The sequence below is a fragment of the Trichomycterus rosablanca genome, chromosome 25 (genome assembly GCF_030014385.1).
Source record: "Trichomycterus rosablanca isolate fTriRos1 chromosome 25, fTriRos1.hap1, whole genome shotgun sequence".
Classification (NCBI taxonomy): Eukaryota; Metazoa; Chordata; class Actinopteri; order Siluriformes; family Trichomycteridae; genus Trichomycterus; species Trichomycterus rosablanca.
Window position 1 is genome coordinate 2,241,771 of NC_086012.1, and position 27,934 is coordinate 2,269,704.

Below are 27,934 nucleotides of genomic sequence, written 5' to 3' on the forward strand. Positions count from 1 at the left end.
GTGGAGCCTCAAGTCAGATGACAAGATCAGTCTGAGCATGTTGGAATCATTGATGTTATACACTGATTTGTGTTATGTACTGTACCAGTACTGTAACTGTACTGTGTACTGATGTTATACACTGTATTTGTGTTATACACTGTACTGTAACTGTACTGTGTATTGATGTTATACACTGTACTATAACTGTACTGTGTATTGCTGTTATACACTGTACTGTAACTGTACCGTGTATTGCCGTTATACACTGCATTTTTGTTATACACTGTACTGTAACTGTACTGTGTATTGATGTTATAAATTGTATTTGTGTTATATAATGTACTGTAACTACTGTGTACTGATATACAGTGCATTGTCGTTATACACTGTACTGTAACCGTACTGTGTATTGATGTTATACACTGTACTATAACTGTACTGTGTATTGCTGTTATACACTGTACTGTAACTGTACTGTGTATTGCCGTTATACACTGTATTTTTGTTATACACTGTACTGTAACTGTACTGTGTATTGATGTTATAAATTGTATTTGTGTTATATAATGTACTGTAACTACTGTTTACTGATATACAGTGCATTGATGTTATACACTGTACTGTAACTGTACTGTGTATTGATGTTATACACTGTACTATAACTGTACTGTGTATTGCTGTTATACACTGTACTGTAACTGTACCGTGTATTGCCGTTATACACTGTATTTTTGTTATACACTGTACTGTAACTGTACTGTGTATTGATGTTATAAATTGTATTTGTGTTATATAATGTACTGTAACTACTGTGTACTGATATACAGTGCATTGCCGTTATACACTGTACTGTAACCGTACTGTGTATTGATGTTATACACTGTACTATAACTGTACTGTGTATTGCTGTTATACACTGTACTGTAACTGTACTGTGTATTGCCGTTATACACTGTATTTTTGTTATACACTGTACTGTAACTGTACTGTGTATTGATGTTATAAATTGTATTTGTGTTATATAATGTACTGTAACTACTGTGTACTGATATACAGTGCATTGTCGTTATACACTGTACTGTAACCGTACTGTGTTTTGCTGTTATACACTGTAATTTTGTTATACACTATACTGTAACTGTACTGTGTATTTGTGTTATACACTGTATTTGTGTTATGTACTGTACCTGTGCATTGATGTTATACACTGTATTCGTGTTATACATGATACTGTAACAGGACTGTAATTGTACTGTGTATTAATGTTTTACACTGTATTTGTGTTATACACTGTACTGTAACTGTACTCTGTATTTATGTTATACTGTGAATTGCTGTTATACACTGTACTGTAACTGTACTGTGTATTGCTGTTATAAATTGTATTTGTGTTATACACTGTACTGTAACTGTACTGTGTATTGACGTTATACACTGTATTTTTGTTATACACTCTACTGTAACTGTACTGTGTATTTGTGTTATACACTGTATTTGTGTTATGTACTGTACCAGTACTGTAACTGTACTGTGTATTGATGTTATACACTGTACTGTAACTGTACTGTGTATTAATGCTATACACTGTACTGTAACTGTACTCTGTATTGATGTTATACACTGTATTTGTGTTATGTACTGTAACTGTACACTGCATTGTGTGTGTGTGTGTGTACAGGACGATATGTAGAGTTGGTGCAGCAGATATGAAGGTCACTCTCAGTGCTGATTGAACTGAAATAAAAGTTTCCAGATGTTGGCTGAATGTAAAAATTAATTGCACAGCAGGACTGGTGCACTTCTGCTGATCAGGGTGGATGGCAGCTGATAAAGCCATATGTGGTGTGTGTGTGTGTGTGTGTGTGTGTGTGTGAGGTCTGACTGATCCTGAATCAGTTGTTGGAACAGTCGGAGCGGTGTGCAGACGTACGCAGTGTGTGTTTGTGTGTGTGTAGTCACAGTGTTTCTAGTGGTGTGTGACTGTGTGTGGCACGCACCCTTTGGCTTCCTGCAGCTATAATTATGGCTGCCAAAAAGCTGGGTGGTGCCCGCCCTGAAATAGCCGGCGGGCGAGCAGCGGGCACATAGTACATTCCTGTGTGACAGACAGACGGGGAGGAGGAGCTGACTGTAGGATCTCAGACCACACACGAACTACCTTACAATGCAAACACGCACACACACACACACACCTACCTCACTATTCTAACAACATCACGGTTAGAATGCATCAAGGGAAAGATGAATGGAGGAAACGTACAGGAACTAAAATGTTATCAGCCAAAAAACTAAATCTGGGGGTTTTAACAAGACGACCACAAACGTCGACACTGCCTGCACGGTCCAAACTCCTGACATGTCTCCTGTTAAACATGTGTAAAGGATTTAGAAACCCAGTTAATCAGAGCGACGCTCGTAACTCTGGGAAATGAAGGATTAAAATGATTTAACAAGGAGACAAAGGGGTTAAAACTGGCTGCAGACGTCTCAACTGGAACTGCAACATCAAGTCCAAACGTAACAGGCATCATGTTTCACAAATCTGAAGACGCATGCACAGAAGTGTATTAAATTACAAAAACAATAGTGGGTGCATACTAGTTTCCCTGTGTGTGTGTGTGTGAGACTGTGTGTGTGTGTGTGACTGTGTGACGGACTTACTTTGCTGTGGACTCTTCATCGTACTTGGTCTTCAGGTCGAACAGCTCTGCCTGAGTAGTTTCAAGTGCTGCACAAAAAAACAAGCCGAACCTGAGAACCTGAGACACTCCAGATTAACTTCAGTGCAAAAAAGCTTCATGGATGTATCATTAAATTGCTTTTGTGGCAGGAGGTGCAGCTGAACTTATTGTGATGGCTTGAATAACTTGTGATTCCTTGAATACTGGGAGTGCTGGAATTTGGTTTGGCATTTTGGTTCATTCATATGGAAATAAACCAATAAAGAAGCTCATTTAAATAACGAGTTCAAAACAGAACACAAGTTACAAGCTGGGAACAAATAAACTGTTATTTTATTTTTATTTTTAAAAACGTTTTGTTTGTTTGTGTATTTATCGGTTTAATGGCATGTCAACACGTTGGTTACGATCATGCTTTTATACATCGTCACTTTCCGATGCATTTTTGCAGCGTCGTACCAACTTTTTAATGCCATCAGCAAAAAGTGTTTACGGTTGAGCTCGTAGCCACTGATGCACCGCTGCTTCCACATCATCACATGAAAATCTTCTTCCCCTTAAAGCTTCTCTGAGCGTCCAGAAAGGTGGAAATCAGATGGAGCTAAATCCGGACTATAAGCGTCTCTCAGTCTCTCGGACACGACCGATTACTCCTCCTCCCACCCTCACCGCTTCCAACCCACACAACAGTTGTTTTGTCTGTCTTCATATGTGTGCTTTCAGTTTTATATTGGTGCAGAGTTTTAAGCTTTAAGTTAGTTAGAATACGTCTAATGGACACGGGTACTTCATGGAGCTTCTTCTCCTCTGACTAAGTGACAGTGTTAAAAAGGTCAGTCCGATTCAAAGCCGTTCGGTATCCTGGTCAGGGTCACGGCAAATCGGGTGCCTCCGGAAAACACTAGGCGCGAGACAGGAATACCCAGGTCAGGACGCTAATCATGTCTGTGTAGACACCTGGTCAGTGGATAGCACCACTGAGATTCAAACCTGTTATGTTGTTATGCACACAGTGGTGAATTATGCCAGCGCACTGACTGAATCTGGGATCCAGCGCTCGAATCCTCAGTGGTGCTATTGGCCGGTCAGGCGTGTACATACAGACATTACTGGCTATGTCTGACGGAGAGGAGAGGCTGGACCTTTGTCAGTGGATTCCAGGGAAGGTAGAACCACCACGGCCCTGAACAGGACAAAACTGTGGTTTAAACGGTCACCCCTGTTCCCAAAGTTATTCACAAATGGTCAGCAAAAATCCAGAAAAGAAATAATAAAATTGAATGTTTTATTTTCTTAGTAATTAAAGAGCAATTAGTCCAGTTTTAATGAATTAATTAAATTTGAATTAAACTTGAAGATTCTGTCCTCTGAATGAAAGATAAAGGTGGTTATCGGATCTGGTACCTGTCTGTAGTGACTGGGCTTTGTGTTCTGCCTCTTCCAACCTGCCGGCCATGGATTCCTGTGACTCTTGCAACTTCCTGTGATGAAAGACAAACAGTCAGTAATAAATAAGTAATTATTTGAGTTGGACACGGCTGGAATGATCATGTATCAGGTAAACACAGCGTCTATGATTTAATAAGAGAATGCGGCAATATTTTTATTATTAGAATGGAACTGAAAGCAGAGCTGTGGCGGCTCGGTCACCCTGACAGGAAGCCTAAACAGAAGAATTCTCAGCAATAAATGATGTTTAAAAACTAGAAATTGACGCATGAATATTATTCTTAAACAAGTGATGAAATGAAATAGTTCCCGGTAATGAGCTCAGACTGTAGCTCATAAATCATGCAGTGATTGAACGTGGAAAGTATTCCCGAACGCTCGGCTCGGCGTTCGGTTCTCACCTGGCTTTCTCTGCATAGTCGTTGTGGAGCTGCTGCTCTTTCTCCTGCGCCAGGTTCTCCGCCTGGTTCTTCAGGGTCTGCTCGTACTCCCTGATCTTCTCCTTAAGTGCTTTGATAGTGACCTCTGTTTAAAACAAACACAGTCAGCGTCAGGTCAGTTCTGCTGCGTAACTGCAGACACAGAACAGGTTCTTCCTCAAACTGTTGGCCTGAACCTGGAAACGCCAAAACACCCCCAAACAAGTGGGACCCTCACTGACCGGATGATGTTATGTCATTCTGAGGTCTGCACTGACACACGGTAATGATACGGTAGAATGCGGTGTACTGGAATGAGTGTAGCAGGTGCAGCAGTGTTGTTGGCTTTATATTTTTGGACTGCCCGCTTTTCTCCTAGTATTAACACTGCTGTACCTACTGCACTCCAGCACAACACACACAGTTATGTGCGATTTTAGTGTTGATGCAGCTAAATAATGTGGGTCTCATAGGGGATCTACAACAGGTGGGATACAGTCGGTAATTGTATATCCACAAAGTTCATCTGTACAGTAGGTGTAGCTCCTAAAATAAAAAGAACCAGTAAACGTACGCCGCTGTAAGAGCGCTGATTATTATTCTGAATAACGACCTCTGGGCAAGTCAGAGGAAAACACACACATCTATAAAACACTGAAGTCTGAGGACTTTATTTTTTAATTAAATTAAAAAATGAAGAATGGCAGTAAAAACACATGCTCACTAACACGCTAATGAGAAGTGACGGCTCGTAATGAGCCGCGGACTAAGAAAACAGTTTGCTTTTCAGCATGCCGGACGGGTGTTTCCTACTCAAACAGCAGCCACGCTGTCCCAAAACTACAGCTCCAGGTTTAAGCAGGTGAGAGAGACATTACACATCACCCTAGAACAGTTTTATTCAGTTCCAAATTGAAGTATGTATACACTCTGGGGTAAATGGGGACCTAATTATCAAGCATTGATCAGAAAATAAGCAAGAAGTAAGAAAAATCACCCTGTGCCCTGAGACCCTGTGCCACCCTTCTGAGGTGACCTGTTATTTCTGTTCATTTAATAAAGTGAACGTAACATTAAAAGTGTCATCTCTGTTCCTTTTAGAGAGATGGACACTGAGCTGTAGTGAGAACAGAGATGAATCTCTGTAGTACTCCGTGTTAAGACTGTACACATACACACACACACACACACACACACACACACACACACACAGACGTTTCATTGTCTCACGTCCGACTCCAAGCGATGCTGCTCATAGCCGCTGATTGAGTGCTCTGTGTGTGCGAGTGTGTGTGTGCGAGCGCTCATCCAGCGGTGTGTGTTAGGTCCGAGCGAGCGGTAGTGTGTGTTCACGTGTGATTTAAACTGCTGCCTTGCGGGTCTGACACATAATCAATGGGAGCAGCTCCCTTCGGAGACCCTTTCCCCCTTAACTGCTAAATTGAACTTTAAACATTTAAGTTGGGAGGGATCAATGGCCTCTGCTGGGAAAGAGAGAGAGAGAGAGAGAGAGTGAGAGAGCGAGAGAGAGGCAAGTAAATGCTTTCTTTATTATTAGTAATAGTAACAGTACTATAATAGCATTATTATTATTACTTTTTATTGTGTTCCTTGTTTGCTGATGCTTATGGCAACAGTACAGAAAGAGAAAGTGTGTGCATGCGAGAGAGAGAGAGTGTGTGTGTGTGTGTGTGTGTGTGTGTGTGTGAGAGAGAGAGAGAAAGAGAGAGAGGCGATTGTGAAAGAGAAAGCGAGATAAAACAGAGGGAGGAAATGAGAGATCAAGGGAGAGAACTGAATTGAGAGAGATTGAGAGAGAGAGAGAGAGAGAAAGCGAAAGAAGTCGAGAGCAAGAGTGTGAGAGAAATGTGCGAGAGCAGCTGCTGGAGATAAGACAGTGTGTTCATTTATAGTCCAGTCAGCATTTCCTAAAAAGTAGGAAGTTCTATTTCCTTTCTTGAAATTCCTGGTGGCGTATTAATTTCTTAACAGAGATGTAAAGTAGATCCGGTCACATTTCTGAATTGTGAGGAGACAGTGCTACCCACCGAGCCATCGTTCCACCCTGACCACCACGCTAAAGATGGTTTTATGGGGTCAGTGGGGTGTACAGAGCAACAGATGAGCTACAGTCAGTACCTGTATACCCACAGAGTCAACCTGTACAGTTGATATTGTTAATACAATAATTAATACATGCTCGGAGCTGATAGACGTACCTAATAAAGTGCTCGCTGTGTGTGTGTGTGTGTGTGTGTGTGTGTGTGTGTGTGGGTTCTCACCTTGGTTCTTGACCTCTGCGAACTCCTTGTTGTAATCCTCCAGCGTCTCGCGCAGTTTCTGGTTCTCCGTCTCGATGTCGTGCATCCTCTGTACCTTCAGCTGCAGCTGCTGACCGAGCTCCAACGCGGGGACCGGATCTGCACGGAACACGCGACACACACGCGACACACACACGCGACACACACACGCGACACACACACCACACACGGTTCAAAAATCCTATCTGGTGATCCGAAGAGACTCAAAAATGTGCCGCTGAGTCTCCAGCTCCCTGGTTTGAATCTAGGCTGTGCTGATGACCTAGCCAGGCATCCAACAGGCACAGACAGCACCGGTGCTCCCTATTAAGGATTCATGATTCTGGAGGCTACAGAAAGTGCTTGTGTTTATCAAATCTCTCTGTTAATGGTGTATGAAATCCTCTCGCCTGTTTATTTGTGTTCCTTTTTTACAATTGATGTATTTATAAGCATAAACAAACATGATCAGAAGTATGTGGACACCCCAGAATTCACTATTTTAGGTGTTTTAGCCACATCAGCTGCTACCAGGTGTATCATTTATTTATTACCTGTTTATTTTATTTTGTCTTTAGATTTTGGGGTCAATCGATCTTTTATTTTTTTTATTTTATTTATTACATTATTATTTTAATAGCTGAATCAGATCATTGGCTTCCAGCAGTTTGGGAAAGGCCCTTTCCTGTTCCTGTGTTAAGTGTCTTTATGGTCAGAAACTCCGTATCAGTGTCCATGGGTGAGGAGAGAGATGTAAAACAGTTTGACGGTCGAGTGTCCACATACTTTTGGCTATATAGTGTAAATGAATTCAAAACAAAAGTGTGTGAGGACGTGTACGGTGAGGAAGGATGTGCTGTGTGTGTCTGAACGTCTGATCAGAAGCTTGATGATTAAACAGTCTGTGTAAAGCCTTGGGAAGTACTGCACACTGAGGAGTGTGTGTGTGTGTGTGTGTGTGTGTGTGTGAAGGTCAGTGTGCTGGCAGTGTTCATCCATCTGTTTCCTTTACACACACACACACACACGGCAAGGCCAGTGCACTACACAGTACACAACAGCTGATGACTAGAGAAGCCCAAGGGCATGATGGGTAACTCTGATGAAGAGCCTAATTTGCTAGCGGGTGAAGCAAGGGCACCGTGAACCAGCGCACACACACACACACACACACACACACACACACACACACACACACACACACACACTCAAATATACACACAAACAGAAAATTATACATGCCATAACACACACACACACACACACACACACACACATGAACGGTGTGTGTTCAGCACTTTTCTGCTCCGCTTAAAGTTTAATCCGTTTGAAAAGTTCAGCCACAAACTGGGTCAAGGTTCAAAACACCACCATGAGAATTTTTATCTGCCATATGTGGATGTGAACCGGCAACCTTCTGATTACTGAATGCTGATTCAACAGAGTTTGGTTGATAGAACTGGTTGATTAAGCAGCCAAGGGGGTGACTAATGAGTGTTTCCCAAAATACTGATGTTTTATGTACATGCCTGCACACACACACACACACACACACACACACACACGGTAATGAGGGAGGGAGGCAGTGTGTGTGTGTGTGTGTGTGTGTGTGTGTAAGGGGACAATAGATGAGGACTGTGACTAATTGCACTTGTGTCTGGAAGCAAGAACAGCGCGGCTAAGTTTAGCTTCTCCTCTCCGCCGTGTGTATCTGTACTGCTGACAGCGCAACCTGCACACACACCAGCGCTCCAACACACACACACACACACACACACACACACACACACACACACACACACACACACACACACACGAGCGCTCCAACACACACTCCCACACAGATACAACTGAGACACACACACACACACACATACACAGAGATAAAACTAAGTCACACACACACACAGATACAGCTGAGACACACACACACACACAACTGACACACACACACACACTCACAGATACAACTGAGACACACACACAGAAACAACTGAGACACACACACACACTCACACAGAAACAACTGAGACACACACACACACACTCTCACAGATACAACTGAGACTAACACACACACACACACAGATACAACTGAGACTAACACACACACACACACACACACACACACACACACACACACACACACACACACACACACACACACACACACACAGAAACAACTGAGACACACACACACACACACTCTCACAGATACAACTGAGACTAACACACACACACACACAGATACAACTGAGACTAACACACACACACACACACACACACACACACACACTCACAGATACAACTGAGACTAACACACACACACACTCTCACAGATACAACTGAGACTAACACACACACACTCTCACAGATACAACTGAGACTAACACACACACACACTCTCACAGATACAACTGAGACTAACACACACACACACACACACACACACACACTCAAGGATACAACTGAGACTAACACACACACACACACACTCACACTCACAGATACAACTGAGACTAACACACACACACACTCAAGGATACAACTGAGACTAACACACACACACACTCTCACAGATACAACTGAGACTAACACACACACACACACACACACACACTCAAGGATACAACTGAGACTAACACACACACACACACACACACACACTCTCACAGATACAACTGAGACTAACACACACACACACACACACTCAAGGATACAACTGAGACTAACACACACACACACACACACACACACTCTCTCTCTCACAGATACAACTGAGACTAACACACACACACACACTCAAGGATACAACTGAGACTAACACACACACACACACTCTCACAGATACAACTGAGACTAACACACACACACACACACACTCAAGGATACAACTGAGACTAACACACACACACACACACTCACACACTCACAGATACAACTGAGACTAACACACACACACACACTCTCTCACAGATACAACTGAGACTAACACACACACACACTCAAGGATACAACTGAGACTAACACACACACACACACACACACACACACACACACACACACACACACACACACACACACACACAGAGACACACACAGAAGGGAGAGGATGGTCCACAGCACTCCTTGGCCTGGAGACGACCGGGAGAAAAGCGGGGAGCAAATTTAATGCATTAACCTTGTAATAACAGTATGGGGAAGGCCCTTATCAGATCCAGCTGTCCAAAGACAGTTTGATAAGAGCCCGACCTGTGTGTGGCACCCTCTATTGACCCACATCCCTATAGTTTTCCTATAGAACATTTAAATGCTAGTGTAATCGTAGAACCAGAATATTACTGGCTACTCAATATTACTGGTTAACACCCCCACCCCCCTTCCTTCCTCGGCCACCCCCGAGCCGGAGCCGAGATGAGCCGAGTGGCACCGTGAATGCGCTGATGCATGGCGGCTGAGACGTGTCACTCACAGTCAGATATGACAGCACCTCGAGGCTGTGTGTGTGTGTGTGTGTGATGGACAGGCGTGATGATGGATGATGCTCATAATGACGCTAATGTTGCAGTGTGATCTTAATCGCAAGGGAACTGCAAAAGCAGCGATGTAGCACCCATAACACCCCCCAACCCCGACCCCCCGGGGGTGACTCGAACCCCCAAACCTTTTACAGTTCCTGATCAGGCTTCAGTGAGCCGCCGCTCGTCTGATTTCTCTCTTTCTCTAAATGATTTTTCTTAATGAGACAGCTGGGCTAATTATGTAATGCTATAATTATTCGAACCCCCCCGAGCTCCAGTGAGAGAGAGAGAGAGAGAGAGAGAGAGAGAGAGGGGGAGAGAGAGAGAGGGAGAGAGAGCACTACCCTCTATTATTAATTTATGTGTTTATTAGGATTTTAACATCATGTTTTACACTTTGGTAACATTCATGACAGGAACGGTAGTTACTCACTCATGGACAATTTTGTATCTCCAGTTCACCTCACTTGCACGTCTTTGGACTGTGGGAGGAAACCCACACAGACACGGGGAGAACCTGCAAAATCTGCACAGAAAGGACCCGGACCGCTTCACCTGGGAATTGAACCCAGGACCTTCTAGCATGAGTCCGGCAGGTACCACCCAAAAATGTAACAGGACAACATACACACAGACACACACACTCTCTCACTGCAACAGACATTCACACACACACACACACACAGAGACAGACAACAGACACTGCAACACACACTCTCATACACAACACACACCCTGCACACAGTCTCACACACACTGCATCAGATTATCATACACAAACACATACACACACACCCTGCACACAGGGCTCACACACACTCTCTCTCAAACATACAACAGACACTGCAACACACACTCACATACACAACAAACACACACCCTGCACACAGTCTCACACACACACACACACATACACACACCCTGAAACAGTCTCACACCTGCACACACTTGCACACACACACTCACATACACAACATACATACACCCTGCAACACAGTCTCTCTCTCACACACACACACACACACACACACACACTCTCTCTCTTACCGGGAACATCGATGAGTTTCTTGTAGACGTTCAGGAAGGCCGCCTCTGCTTCTTTACTTCTTTTACTCAGTGCGTCAATCTAGAGAAAACAGAAAAGACGACACGGTTGAAATAAGAACAAAAACTACAGGGACAAAAGTCTGATCCAGACACGACCAGACACGCAACCCAAACACACATTCCACACAATCACAGAACAACCACGAACCACGTCAGGCAGCATCTCGCTTCATTGGAACTTCTATTCAAACAAACGCTGCAGCTCTGAGAGCACCAGTGTGATCAAGTGATTGATGATGATGATGACGGTGGTGTGAGAGGAAGAGGAATGCGGTGCGAGCGGCTGTACGTGTGGACGTATGGTTCAGACTCACTGGACCCATCACTTCTATCTACTGGATCAGTCTGGCTTATCAGCGCACAACAGCTGCCCTCCTGACTGATGGCATTCTTACTCCTGTGCTTTACTATTTATCTCTACCTCCGTCTCTCACACACTCACACACACACACACGCACTGATTAAAAACCATCGTGTACCTGCTTATCATAAAGCCATCGCGTACAGAATGTACCAGCACACACACACACACACAGACTCTCACACACACACACACACACACCGACTCGAACACCAACGCACAACCAGATTCTGAGAAACGGTCCCATCCTAAATCACTCCGAGATAAAACCATGATGAACCATGATCTCCCACACACACACACACACACACACACACACACCGACTCAAACACCAACGCACAACCAGATACTGAGAAATGGTCCCATCCTAAAACACTGTACACACACGCTCATAGTCTCACACACACCCTGACTCAAACACCATCACACGACCAGATACTGAGTTCCAAAAACACTCCGAGATAAAACCATGAACCATGATCTCCTTCACACACACACACACACACACACACACACACACACACGCACACACACGCACACGATAAATTAGCACACACGAACCAGAATCCCGTCCAGCGCAGTCCCACAACCTAAAAATCCAATATTATCTGTTCCATGCGTACACTCAATGAGCACTTTATTAGGTACCCCTATATTGATTATTCTAGAAGTTGCACCTACATTACAGATGAACTTTTTGGGTATACAATGACTGACTGCAGCCTATCTGTCACCCCCTGGCACCACATTCTTTAATCAGAAGTGACCTGCATAAAAAAGTGACCCACATTTTTTCTCATGATGTTTGCTAGTGGAGCAGTAGGAGCACTACAATGGAAAGTAGAGACTGCTGGATAGAAATGAGCGCGCTGGCCCTTTAAGAGCAGATCCGAACCGTGAGCCAGTTAGTGCTGGACGAGGGGCGAGTGGGGAACCGGGCCTATAAAAACTTAAACATCAAGTCTTATCGTTACCAGCCAAGTCTGAGCGGGAGCTGATTCATGGTTTTGAAGCACTCGCCACCGTAAATAGGCTGCATGTAATACGGCCTTCAGGCTCTGCCGGGACCGGGGGGGTAAATCATCTCACATGTTCCCTATTTATTTGACCGGAAAACATCTGGAGCACAGCAGGCTGATGCCAAGTTCTTCACTCAGCAGCTGGAGCGGGAAGCTTCGCTCCGGTCCAGATTTCTCCTCCGAGGATCCGAGTCTCCGCTCTGCTTCTCCGTGCTACTGTTTCTGTAGAGCAGGTGACCGACACAGAGCGTCCAGAACTTTGTGGACGGGACCTGGATTCAGAAAGTGCCTCCAGACTCACTGGTTAGCAGTTAAGAGAGTCACCAAAAAGGGGGGGGGTATGACCCAAAACCTGGGATCCATAATCCCATTTTGTTCTCACAGACGTCTGTCCTGTGCCAGGTTGAGCTTGGTCGGCCGGGCGCGGTGCGAGTGCGCACGAGCGTACGTGGAAGCGAGAGAGCTATTAAGCGGGCAGGAAGCCTGTTAATCCTCCATTAGCGAGATCCCTCTGGGGATCAATCACCACCGTGCAGCTTAGCGCTCGCGACTCTCTCAGGATCCGAGTCGACTCGTCGTCCCCGGAACGGCAGCAAAATCCTCCTAAAGACACTAAAGTGTGCGTGTGTGTGTGTGTGTGTGCGTGTGTGTGTGTGTGTGTGTGCAGTAAATCAGTACAACGATGCTCTGGGTTTTATTTAAGTGCTGGTCAAGACCGGGACGTGCAAAATATAAAAATATAAAATTGCAGGAAAAGTGCTGAAAATAATCCAGGATTATTAAACTAACATAATAATAATAATAATAATAATAATAATTACTACAGTACAAGGCAAAAGTGTGTGTCTGCGTGTGTGAGAGAAAGAGAAATTGTATGTCTGTATATGTGTGTGCAATTGTTGGTGCATGTGAGTGATCGTGAATGTGTGTATTTGTGTGTGATTGTGTGTGATTGTGTGTATTTGTATGTGAGTGTGTGTGTCTATGTGTTTGTATGCGTGTGTTTGTGTAATTGTATAAGTTATCATGTATATGTGTGTGTATGTGTTCATGGTGTGTTTGTGTAATTGTATAAGTTATCATGTATATGTGTGTGTATGTGTTCATGGTGTGTTTGTGTAATTGTATAAGTTATCATGTATATGTGTGTGTGTGTGTGTATGTGTTCATGGTGTGTTTGTGTAATTGTATAAGTTATCATGTATATGTGTGTGTATGTGTTCATGGTGTGTTTGTGTAATTGTGATTGTGTGTGTGTCTGTGTTTGTGTAATTGTCTTGTGATTGTGTGTGCGAGTGTGTATGTTTTTTGGGGTGTGAGTTTGGGTAGTTGTGTATCTGATTGTGTGTATCTGTGTGTTTATGGTGTGTGTGTTTATGGTGTGTGTGTACGTGATTGTGTGTATCTGTGTGTTTATGGTGTGTGTGTGTTTATGGTGTGTGTGTACGTGATTGTGTGTATCTGTGTGTTTATGGTGTGTGTGTTTATGGTGTGTGCGTACGTGATTGTGTGTATGTGTGTTTATGGTGTGTGTGTGTTTATACATGTATTTGTGTAATTGTGATTGTGTGTGTGTTTATGGTGTGTGTGAGTTATCATGTATTTGTGTGTGTGTGTGTGTGTGTGTGTGTTTATGGTGTGTGTTTATGGTGTGTGTATATGTGCTTGTGTGTAATCGTGTGTGATTGTATGTGTGTGTTTATGGTGTGTGTGAGTTATCATGTATTTGTGTGTGTGTGTGTGTGTGTGTTTATGGTGTGTGTATATGTGCTTGTGTGTAATCGTGTGTGATTGTATGTGTGTGTTTATGGTGTGCGTGTGTGTTTGTGTAGTTGTGTACGTGATTGTGTGTACATGCGTGTATCTTGTATGTGCGTATGTGTGTATATATCTGTGTATCTGTGTGTGTGTGTATCTGTGTGTGTGTGTGTATCTGTGTGTGTGTGTGTGTGTGTGTGTGTGTGTGTGTATCAGGCTGTCGGATGTTTCCGTCAGTAATTCCCCTTCTGCTTTAAAGTCGTCAGTGGAGTCGTTAATCCCCTCAGAGTGGGATCAGATGTCCTCAGTTCAGAACGTTCTTTCTCTCTCTCCTCTCTCTCTCTCTCTCTCTCTCTCCTCTCTCTCTCTCTCTCTCTCTCCAAAAAACACGAGCGAGAGGAGACGGAGCGCGACTGCAGGACCGGTCAGACTGGCCCGTATGAACCAGCAGTGATCAGGAGTGTGTTCTAAACCCAGTGACCTGCGCTGTTCTCACTTATCTGAGATCTCCAGAGTTCGGTACAGGAGACAGGAAACTGTAGTTCTGTCTCACTGCTCAGAACTGACACGTCCACATACTTTTGGCCATTAAGTCTACACACACTTGTGACTTTGATAGAACAGAAAACATTGGCTTTGAGTTTTGCGCTTCGCCCCTTACACACAGACTCAGCAAACGATGGATCGTATTTAACAAAATTCGGTACCCTAGCAACTCCCTAGCAACCTCTATTAAATTGTGCCAAGCCCTTCCCGGAAGCGAAGAGCGCCAACCACACACAGAAAGCCCAGTGAAAATAACCCACATCATGCCCGTCCACCTTTGCTAAAAATGTGTTCTATTAGTGCTAACACACACAAGAATGTGTGTTTTTAAAAGGAGGTCGTTTCTTTCAGCAAAGCCCTAACCTCAGATGCCCAGACCACCATCACAGCTGGATACAGGAGAACAAGGAGGGGCAACCACCCACAGGCTCGTACCTTCAATATGCACATGATAACTGCTTTCTCTGATTTTTGTCTAGCACTGGAACATGGATTTATTTTTAATACATTTAAAGCCGCAGTCACGCTAATATCGAAATGGTTTTACTGGTTTCAGTAAAGAAAACAAGTCTGCACACCACCATACGTAAATGTCCCAGATGTGCAACACAACACCAGAAGCATCAGGATCTTGGGTGAGGGACAGCAAACTGATCACATGCCTGAAGAATTCCCTGCTCGAGCTCTAACCTCTCTCACATTCGATGCTTGAATCAACCAAAACCCAACAGCTCTGTTTCTGTTCACTCTGAAAAGTAAATATAAATAATCACATTTGGAATTATTTGCAGGCTTACATGTCCAAAGCCATTTCTGAGACACTGGGACTCTGGCGTACCACAGTGAAAGCCAATGGAAAAGACTTCTGATCATCTGATAAATGGTCAGGCACTTGAGCTTCATTCAAGAGTGTGCTGACGTATTGAGGAGGGCGCAAAACATCCCAGAAAAAGATCAGCTAAGGTCAGAGGTCATGACTTCATAACACGTAAGACTGGACATCATCATTATGTGTACTGACGTGTCACATGTACAGCACAGCCGATTAAACAGAATCTTGCAGTAACATGTTTCCACCAGAGAGGGCGCCATATCATGCACTGCACTGCAAGATGGAAAACAATGATGATGCAGCAGGTAGTGTGGATGCCACCAGGAGTTTGGCATGTTCTATTTATGTCAGCGAAGGTTTCTTCCAGGTACTCCGGTTTCCGCCCTGCACATGCACCCAGGGTTTCTAGAAGGTACCATGACATCATAAGCTGGACGGTTGGACGGCGGCCTTAATCGCAACACAGATTTGGAGTCCAGCGTGGTCAGCAGGTCTCACTCGATCGTGTGCAGCACGTGCAGGCAGCGTCTGAATCTCGGGTCGACCCCACATGAAAAATCCAACCCTTCATCCATCATTCAGTGGCCGACACGCCAAAAAAACCCTCACTGTACAAGCAAAGGGCCAAATTTAAATTTAAGTCGTCCATTTACTCCCCTACGGTCTCCCTGTTACTTTTCATTTACATCATTTAGTGGACGCTTTTATCCAAAGTGACTTACAGCACTGTGACGGTATACTGTCAAAGCAATTGAGGGTTAAGAGCCTTGCTCAAGGGCCCGACAGTGGCAACCTGGCGATGGTGGTGAGGCTTGAACCAGGGACCTTAACCGCCCAGCTACAACTGCCCTATTAAAGCAATCGAACGCTAAAAAGCACAAAATGAAACGTGGTGCAACTTAAGAAAGACAAGTGAGTTCTTATTTAATAAAAGTTCTGCTTTAATAAAAGATCGCATGGCCAAAGGTTTGTGGACACCCTTATTATTTAGTTCATCTATTTTAACCACTCGTCACTAAATTGTGTGGGGGAAAAAATGCTGATTAGTATAACAATCACACAAAAGCATGTTTTAATCGTATTTAAAAGCTCTGTCCTGTTTCAGGACGGAGACGGTTTGATGATTAGATCAAACTTTTTTTGCTGCGGGTTTATAAATTTCTCCTTCCTTTGCGCCATGAATACAATCACTGACGCGGAGAGGCGAACGTGGATTATTATGGGATGGCCGTGAGCGAGGCTGTCACGCTGTATTGTTCAGGGTCACTGGTGTGATCGGGGACGAGAGGACGGGAGGCGCCCCCCCTCGCTAAATCAGCCGGTGCTTCAGCCAAAGGCTCTGCGTGATGAGAAAGTGCACGGACGAGCGCCGAGGGGGGGGGGGGGGGGGGGGGGGGGGGGGGTACCTGCGGGAGCTGCGGAAAAAAGGGGGACGTCTCCTTTTAGAAGGTCGGAGAACGGGAGCGCGGCCGCCGTGGCCGGGTTTAAATAGGCTGACGATGAATAAGTGATGTAACGGGTACAGGGGGAAGGAGGGGGCGAGAGAGCTTTAATGAACATGAGAGAGGGAGAGAGAGAGAGAGAGAGAGAGAGAGAGAGAGAGAGAGAGTTCTTCATGCTCCACTAGTTAAAGAGCAAATCATACTGTTCTAAAAGCGTATATAAATTTACACAGGCAATTCAGCCGATGTATGGCACCCCTGGAGCTGAGAGGGTTAAGGGCCTTGGCTCAAGGGCCCAACAGTGACAGCATGGCAGAGCCGGGATTCAAACTCTCAACCTTTCGATACCTTTTTGATAGCCCAAAGCTCTACCGACTAGGCTTCACTGTCATAAATCCACTCTTTGTGGCCAGTGGGATCAGCTTTTGTCCACTGTTGGGGCCCGGATGACCAAAAGGTTAAGAGCCACTTCAATGAGGGGTCAAAGGAAATCAAAACACCCAAAAATACCCACCAAACCCCTTTTATTGTAGGGATGAATCATTAAGTACTGTGCTGTTCTCTTGGTGTAGACAAAACATCCCATAAACCACAAGAACCCCCAGCCTGGTCAGTTATGGTGCCATCAGTTTTCAAACCCAGTTGTCCCACCCCGTTGCCTCCCCTACCCCCAAATTTTTTAAATGCCCCCTTTGTTCTATAACTGTCTGGAAGCACCAGTGAGAGAGACCCCAGAATACCCACCAAACCCCTTTTACTGTAGGGATAAATCATTCAGTCCTGTACTGTTCTCTTGGTGTATACCAAACAAACCCATGGACCACAAGAAACCCTAGTCAGGTCAGTTATGGTGCCATCAGCTTTCAAACCCAACTGCCCCATCCCTGTTGCCTCCCCTACCCCCACATTTTTAAAATGCCCCCTTTTTCTACAGCTGTCTGGGTTCCTGTGTTCCTGTTGTCCTGTCATACAGAATTTAAAGATCCTCCGGCACCAGTGAGACAGAGTAAGAGGAAGAACGGTTCGTCTATCGGTCCGCTCGACTCTCCGAGAGTCAGTCCAGGTCAGGCTGTACTCGCTGACGGGTGAAAAAAAAAAGACCAGAGGAAGGAAAGAGGAGGCCGAGGGGGAGAGGAGCGAGTAAGAAGTGAGGAATTATGGGACAGTGCATTATTTCCTCCTAAATGGAGAGGTTTATTTATAAGGACGGAGCTGATGCAATACGGTGCGTGTCACAGTAATGCGCTGTTTATGTGCGATGGCTCAGACGTTAACACACTGATTCATCTTCACACACAAACACACACACACACACACACACACACACACACACACAATGCAGTCCGACAAAAAGGCCACAAATACAGTCAGGCAGCTTAAAAAATTATTGGCACACTTAGGAATGACAGATAAAAAGATAAAAAGGATCCTGACGGAACGCCCGGGGTAAATTAGCGCACCCATAAAATCCAAACTTGAACTGAATGACTTTAAATCGACGAAAACAAAAACCTTTATCACATAAAAATACAACCACGACAATAACTGTGTTCTACAGTACAACTAACACCCCAAACACGCCCACATTTACTGATGGGGTGAAAATTAGGAAGCTGAAGTCTGAGAAACTGTAATGGTCCTGTGTGTTTGCTTCAACACATAGTGAGGAGGATGGTTAGAGAGGCAAACATCACCACCACCACCAAGAATCATCTCTAAAGATCTGCAAAAGATCACCTTCATGCCAACAGACTATATACTGTAAATGTTTAGCAAAAATAAAGCTCATTTTTATTGAACCACAAACATAGTGGTTCTTTAGGTGTGGTTCTGCAACACTGGAATGCATCTGGAAGCGGGTTTAATGGTCAGATTAGACAAGTTCGAAACTGCTCAGCACTGCTACCGGTCGGCTGGGCGCCCACTAGCAGGCATACTTGGCAGTGCTTGCAGCAGACAAAATTAGCCACTAAAGTCTGCCGGGTGGGAAAAGACCGGACTGAAAAGTGGGTGGTTACTAGCCCCAGGCCCGGAGATCAGGGCGTGGCTCTGCACACATGTCGGAGGGAGCGTGAGATAGACAAAATGACCCTCCTCAGACACGACTGGATTTTTTTGCAGCAAAAGGTGAATTGACTAAATCTGTGGACTCACCTCAGCCTGAAAGCTCTTGAGCAGTGGAGCTACCTGCTTGCGAAAATCCTGAAACACAAGAACAGAACAAGAGGGTCAGAAATCAAAACAGCTGTACTGAAACATCTGTATCTGAAACATGTGTTTGCATTTAATTTCCATTGACCGATTTATCCTGGTGAGAGTCACCGCTCGTCCAGTTAAACCTGGAAACACTGGGAGCAAGGACAGGAGCGAAGGACACTGGGCACAAGGAGACTGGGAGCAAGGACACTGGGAGCAGGGACACTGGGAGAAGAGACACTGGGAGAAGGGACACTGGGCGCAAGGACACTGGGTGCAAGGACACTGGGAGCAAGGACACTGGGAACAAGGACAGGAGCAAAGGACACTGGGCGCAAGGACACTGGGAGCAAGGACAGGAGCAAAGGACACTGGGAGCAAAGGACACTGGGAGCAAGGACAGGAGCAAAGGACACTGGGAGCAAAGGACACTGGGCACAAGGACAGGAGCAAAGGAAACTGGGAGCAAAGACACTGGGCACAAGGACAGGAGCAAAGGACACTGGGCGCAAGGACACTGGGAGCAAGGACAGGAGCAAAGGACACTGGGAGCAAAGGACACTGGGAGCAAGGACACTGGCCGCAAGGACACTGGGAACAAGGAGACTGGGAGCAAGGACAGGAGCAAAGAACACTGGGCACAAGGGCACTAGGTGCAAGGACAGGAGCAAAGGACACTGGGCACAAGGAGACTGGGAGCAAGGACACTGGGAGCAGGGACACTGGGAGAAGAGACACTGGGAGAAGGGACACTGGGCGCAAGGACACTGGGAGCAAGGACACTGGGAGCAAGGACACTGGGCACAAGGACAGGAGCAAAGGACACTGGGCGCAAGGACACTGGGAGCAAGGACAGGAGCAAAGGACACTGGGAGCAAAGGACACTGGGAGCAAGGACAGGAGCAAAGGACACTGGGAGCAAAGGACACTGGGCACAAGGACAGGAGCAAAGGAAACTGGGAGCAAAGACACTGGGCACAAGGACAGGAGCAAAGGACACTGGGCGCAAGGACACTGGGAGCAAGGACAGGAGCAAAGGACACTGGGAGCAAAGGACACTGGGAGCAAGGACACTGGCCGCAAGGACACTGGGAACAAGGAGACTGGGAGCAAGGACAGGAGCAAAGAACACTGGGCACAAGGGCACTAGGTGCAAGGACAGGAGCAAAGGACACTGGGCACAAGGAGACTGGGAGCAAGGACACTGGGAGCAGGGACACTGGGAGAAGAGACACTGGGAGAAGGGACACTGGGCGCAAGGACACTGGGAGCAAGGACACTGGGAGCAAGGACACTGGGCACAAGGACAGGAGCAAAGGACACTGGGCGCAAGGACACTGGGAGCAAGGACAGGAGCAAAGGACACTGGGAGCAAAGGACACTGGGAGCAAGGACAGGAGCAAAGGACACTGGGAGCAAAGGACACTGGGCACAAGGACAGGAGCAAAGGAAACTGGGAGCAAAGACACTGGGCACAAGGACAGGAGCAAAGGACACTGGGCGCAAGGACACTGGGAGCAAGGACAGGAGCAAAGGACACTGGGAGCAAAGGACACTGGGAGCAAGGACACTGGCCGCAAGGACACTGGGAACAAGGAGACTGGGAGCAAGGACAGGAGCAAAGAACACTGGGCACAAGGGCACTAGGTGCAAGGACAGGAGCAAAGGACACTGGGCACAAGGAGACTGGGAGCAAGGACACTGGGAGCAGGGACACTGGGAGAAGAGACACTGGGAGAAGGGACACTGGGCGCAAGGACACTGGGTGCAAGGACACTGGGAGCAAGGACACTGGGCACAAGGACAGGAGCAAAGAAAACTGGGAGCAAAGACACTGGGCACAAGGACAGGAGCAAAGGACACTGGGCGCAAGGACACTGGGAGCAAGGACAGGAGCAAAGGACACTGGGAGCAAAGGACACTGGGAGCAAAGGACACTGGGAGCAAGGACACTGGCCGCAAGGACACTCGGAACAAGGAGACTGGGAGCAAGGACAGGAGCAAAGAACACTGGGCACAAGGGCACTGGGTGCAAGGACACTGGGAACAGGGACACTGGGAGCAAGGACACTGGCCGCAAGGACACTGGGAGCAAGGACACTGGCCGCAAGGACACTGGGAGCAAGGACACTGGCCGGAAGGACACTGGGAACAAGGAGACTGGGAGCAAGGACAGGAGCAAAGAACACTGGGCACAAGGGCACTAGGTGCAAGGACAGGAATGAAGAAGCGAGTGCATGTTGATGCCAAATCTCAAGACGTCCATGTGCAGTTGTAGCCTAGCAGTTATAGTACTGGACTAGTAATCAAAAGGTCGCTGGTTTAAGCCCCACTGCTGTCAGATTGTCACTGTTGGGCCCTTAAGCAAGGCCCTCAGCCCTCAATTGCTTATACAATATACTGTTACTGTATATTTAGATAAAAAGCATCTGCTAAATGCCGTGAATGTAAACGTTTAGGAAACTAAGTGGACACACTGACCGACACTGACCGCCGACTCATTTGCATTAAATCCTTTAAGATGATCTGGTAATAGGCCGTTAAGGTCAGACGGGGTCACAGAGGCCAGGATCTGAGGGTGAAAGGTCACTCAGGAGCAGACCACAGATGGTTCAGGGTTTCTGACATCAGCGATTGTTCCACACAGATCTGGACGCTTAAATAATGACCCGTGAGTTTTTTTCCCCAGGTTCCTCTGGGACAGGAGAGTCTGACTGGGCGGCACATGTCTGTCTGAGCTGTGTCTGTGGGGTGTGTGTGTGTGTGTGTGTTAGCGTTTATGTAAGTGGCGTTCGGAGGTCCCGGTGACCCACAGGAAACCTCTGTCAGCAGCTGGTTTACATATAACACCCCGATCCCTGCCAACACACACTCACGCTCGAGCATACACACACACACACACACACACACATACACACACACACACGCACACACGCACAGACGCACACACGCACACACGGCGTAGGGAAAGCCACAGTAACGACTGAATGCAGTGCCAGCGACTGCTGCGTCTGTGTTGTGTGTTATTTCAGCTCGACTGTGTGATGGCGGGGGGTGGCGGAGACGAGAAGATTGAATTTACACTCGTGAGGAGAGTACCACGGAACTAAACAAAGAGGGTTTCAGACGTGCAGCAGAGGTTCCTCCTTAAATCTGGAAGATACTGGAACCTTTCATCGTGGTTTCTGAATTTATTATGAGTGAAACTGGTGAGCAGGGCAGAGTTTAAATAAAAACCCTCGCCTCGTCTCACTGGGTGGCATTTACACAGGGGTGTGCCATCACCATCCACACACATCAGGATCAGCAGGTTTTATTCTTTATTCCAAACGTGCTTCACATCTGACCGCTGAACAATTTACCTCACAGTGTAGCTTTATTTTTCAGACCCCCCCCCCAAACCTGGAGAAAAGGACGACTGCTCCACGTGTTTTAATAGCCGTATGTGTATGGACACAGAAATACCTTAAAATCCTCCCTCAGATGGTGCTGATCATCACCTATTGTTCTGTGTGTTGTTCCTGCTGCTTTTAGGTCATCCAACCAAATTGTGCCTGTTGGACGCCTGATTAGGCTGATAGCACAGCTGAGATTCAAGTCCAAGCTCAAGTGTTTGAGATTTATTTCTTATTAGTCTATTTATAAATTTTCCTTCCAATTTTCCTCCCAAAATAGTCATATCCAATTCCCCAGACCTCCTGACTGTGTATGTGTGTGTTAGAGAGAGAGAGAGAGAGCACGTGTGAGTGTGTGTGGCTGAGTGTCTGTGTGAGAGAGAAGAGTGCGCATTTGTTAGTGAGTATGTGTGTGTAGACTGTGAGAGAGAGGAGTGTGTGTGTGTGTGTGTAGACTGCAAGAGAAAAAAGTGTGTGTGTGTGTGTGTGTGTGTAGACTGCGAGAGAGAGGTGTGTGTGTAGACTGCGAGAGAGAGGTGTGTGTGTGTGTGTAGACTGCGAGAGAGAGGTGTGTGTGTGTGTGTGTAGACTGCGAGAGAGGAGTGTGTGTGTGTGTGTGTGTGTGTAGACTGCGAGAGAGGAGTGTGTGTGTGTGTGTGTGTGTGTAGACTGCGAGAGAGAGGTGTGTGTGTGTGTGTAGACTGCGAGAGAGGAGTGTGTGTGTGTGTGTGTGTGTAGACTGCGAGAGAGAGGTGTGTGTGTGTGTGTGTGTGTAGACTGCGAGAGAGGAGTGTGTGTGTGTGTGTGTGTAGACTGCGAGAGAGGAGTGTGTGTGTGTGTAGACTGCGAGAGAGAGGTGTGTGTGTGTGTAGACTGCGAGAGAGGAGTGTGTGTGTGTGTGTAGACTGCAAGAGAGAGGAGTGTGTGTGTGTGTGTGTGTGTGTGTGTGTGGACTGCGAGAGTGTGTATGTGTGTGTTAGTGCCTGGCACGGTTCCAGGCGGTTGGTTATGGACACTGAGACTGTACAGATCTACAGTTACTTACTCAGGTCAGTGTGCAGTGGGCGGAGCTGAAACACTGGGACTGGGATCGTTAGGGGGGCGTCCACATACTTTTGGCTGCACAGCGTACATGCATGGAAACGGACGGACAGGGACGCGGCCTCGTCCCAAATCTATCGCTCTTCTAGAGTGGAGACTAAAGGCACTTTGGGATCGTCATGAAGCTGCATGTGTGTGTGTGTGTGTGTATGTGTGTTCGTGTGTGTGTGTGTGTACGTGTGTTCGTGTGTGTGTGTACGTGTGTTCGTGTGTGTGTGTGTGCGTGCGTGCGCGCGTGTGTGTGTGTGTGTGTCCCGCCAGCACTATTCGAAGCTTTTTCTTCAGCTCTATAAATAGTTGGTGAGTTGTGGGCTGCCAGGCAGACCTGCTCGTCAGGCCTAATTACAGCTGCACTTCCTCCCTCACTTCCTTCCTTATTCACTCCTTTATTCTCCTCTCTTAATCCCTCGCCGTGGCCACGCCCGTGCCCGCGCCCCGTCCCTCTGATGGCTGCGTGTGTGTTGACGTGCGAATGTACCATCGACACTCGCAGAACATGAGAAGCTTCTGAAGAACGAAACCCAATCAGACTAAACACAAACACACTGTGATCCATCAGTGCTGAGATCTCAGCTCTGCTATCAGCCGGTCAGATCCCTACAGGCGAGAGTGGCTGTGTCTGAGGGTGGGAGGGACGTGTGTGTGTGTGTGTCGCTGAGAGACACACTTACTCACAAACTCACTCTCTCACAAACACACACATATATACTCTCACACATTCTCTCTCTCTCGAACACACAAAAACAAACACACACAAACACACACACACTCTCACACATTCTCTCTCTCTCTCTCGAACACACACACACTCACACATTCTCTCTCTCTCAAACACACACATACACACACACTCCTCTCTCAAACACACACACACTCTTACACATTCTCTCAAACACACACACACTCACACATTCTCTCTCTCTCAAACACACACATACACTCACACATTCTCTCTCTCTCAAACACACACATACACTCCTCTCTCAAACACACACACTTACACATTCTCTCTCTCAAACACACACACACTCACACATTCTCTCTCTCTCTAACACACATACACTCACACATTCTCTCTCTCTCTCTCAAACACACACATACACTCCTCTCTCAAACACACACACTCTTACACATTCTCTCTCTCAAACACACACATACACTTTCACACATTCTCTCTCTCAAACACACACATACACACACACTCCTCTCTCAAACACACACACTTACACATTCTCTCTCTCTCAAACACACACATACACTCTCACACATTCTCTCTCTCTCAAACACACACACACTCTCTTACACATTCTCTCTCTCATACACACACACTCTTACACATTCTCTCTCTCTCAAACACACACACACACACACACTCTCTTACACATTCTCTCTCTCATACACACACACTCTTACACATTCTCTCTCTCAAACACACACATACACTCTCACACATTCTCTCTCTCAAACACACACACACACACACACACTCTTACACATTCTCTCTCTCGAACACACACACTCACACATTCTCTCTCTCTCAAACACACACATACACACACACTCCTCTCTCAAACACACACACACTCTTACACATTCTCTCTCTCTCAAACACACACACACACATTCTCTCTCTCTCAAACACACACATACACTCACACATTCTCTCTCTCTCAAACACACACATACACTCCTCTCTCAAACACACACACTTACACATTCTCTCTCTCTCAAACACACACACACTCACACATTCTCTCTCTCTCACACACACATACACTCACACATTCTCTCTCTCTCAAACACACACATACACTCCTCTCTCAAACACACACACTCTTACACATTCTCTCTCTCTCAAACACACACATACACTCTCACACATTCTCTCTCTCAAACACACACATACACACACACTCCTCTCTCAAACACACACACTTACACATTCTCTCTCTCTCAAACACACACATACACTCTCACACATTCTCTCTCTCAAACACACACACACACACACTCTCTTACACATTCTCTCAAACACACACACTCTTACACATTCTCTCTCTCTCAAACACACACATACACACACACACACTCCTCTCTCAAACACACACACACACACACTTACACATTCTCTCTCTAACAGACACACACTCCTCTCTCACACACACACACTTACACATTCTCTCTAACACATACACACACACACACTCTTACACATGCTCTATCTAACACACATACACTCCTCCCTCGAACACACACACACACACTCCTCTCTCAAACACACACACACCTCTCTCGAGGACACACTCCTCTTTCAGACACACACTTACACATTTTATCTCTCTCTAACACACACACACTCTCACACACTCCTCTTTCAAACACACACACAATGTGAGTATATACATTATAGTGTGTCTCTCATCTGTCTCACTCACACACAGACACACAGACACACTTCAAAGAGCTTTATTAGCATGACCATTACAATAGGTACAGATAGTTATAGAATTAAACTCTCACACACACACACACACACACACACACACACACGCTCAGAATAATCATTTCTTCTGAAGGCGCCAGACGTGTGTGTGTGTGTGTCGCTGAGAGACACACTTACTCACAAACTCACTCTCTCACAAACACACACATATATACTCTCACACATTCTCTCTCTCTCGAACACACAAAAACAAACACACACAAACACACACACTCTCACACATTCTCTCTCTCTCTCTCGAACACACACACACTCACACATTCTCTCTCTCTCAAACACACACATACACACACACTCCTCTCTCAAACACACACACACTCTTACACATTCTCTCAAACACACACACACTCACACATTCTCTCTCTCTCAAACACACACATACACTCACACATTCTCTCTCTCTCAAACACACACATACACTCCTCTCTCAAACACACACACTTACACATTCTCTCTCTCAAACACACACACACTCACACATTCTCTCTCTCTCTAACACACATACACTCACACATTCTCTCTCTCTCTCTCAAACACACACATACACTCCTCTCTCAAACACACACACTCTTACACATTCTCTCTCTCAAACACACACATACACTTTCACACATTCTCTCTCTCAAACACACACATACACACACACTCCTCTCTCAAACACACACACTTACACATTCTCTCTCTCTCAAACACACACATACACTCTCACACATTCTCTCTCTCTCAAACACACACACACTCTCTTACACATTCTCTCTCTCATACACACACACTCTTACACATTCTCTCTCTCTCAAACACACACACACACACACTCTCTTACACATTCTCTCTCTCATACACACACACTCTTACACATTCTCTCTCTCTCAAACACACACATACACTCTCACACATTCTCTCTCTCAAACACACACACACACACACACTCTTACACATTCTCTCTCTCGAACACACACACTCACACATTCTCTCTCTCTCAAACACACACATACACACACACTCCTCTCTCAAACACACACACACTCTTACACATTCTCTCTCTCTCAAACACACACACACACATTCTCTCTCTCTCAAACACACACATACACTCACACATTCTCTCTCTCTCAAACACACACATACACTCCTCTCTCAAACACACACACTTACACATTCTCTCTCTCTCAAACACACACACACTCACACATTCTCTCTCTCTCACACACACATACACTCACACATTCTCTCTCTCTCAAACACACACATACACTCCTCTCTCAAACACACACACTCTTACACATTCTCTCTCTCTCAAACACACACATACACTCTCACA

At 45.9% G+C, this 27,934-nt stretch overlaps 1 protein-coding gene across 3 annotated transcripts in view; it reads right to left on the reverse strand.

Moving 5' to 3' along the window:
• Positions 1-27,934, reverse strand: part of cux1b (cut-like homeobox 1b) — a 138,877-nt gene that overhangs the window by 58,648 nt on the left and 52,295 nt on the right. For all 3 annotated transcript variants that reach the window (XM_062988183.1, XM_062988182.1, XM_062988181.1), the window contains exons 3-8: positions 19,573-19,620; positions 11,400-11,478; positions 6,814-6,951; positions 4,514-4,637; positions 4,068-4,144; positions 2,644-2,710 (exon numbers count right to left, since the gene is read on the reverse strand). In XM_062988183.1, coding sequence (XP_062844253.1) covers positions 2,644-2,710; positions 4,068-4,144; positions 4,514-4,637; positions 6,814-6,951; positions 11,400-11,478; positions 19,573-19,620 — 533 coding nt within the window. The remainder of the gene's footprint in view (positions 1-2,643; positions 2,711-4,067; positions 4,145-4,513; positions 4,638-6,813; positions 6,952-11,399; positions 11,479-19,572; positions 19,621-27,934) is intronic.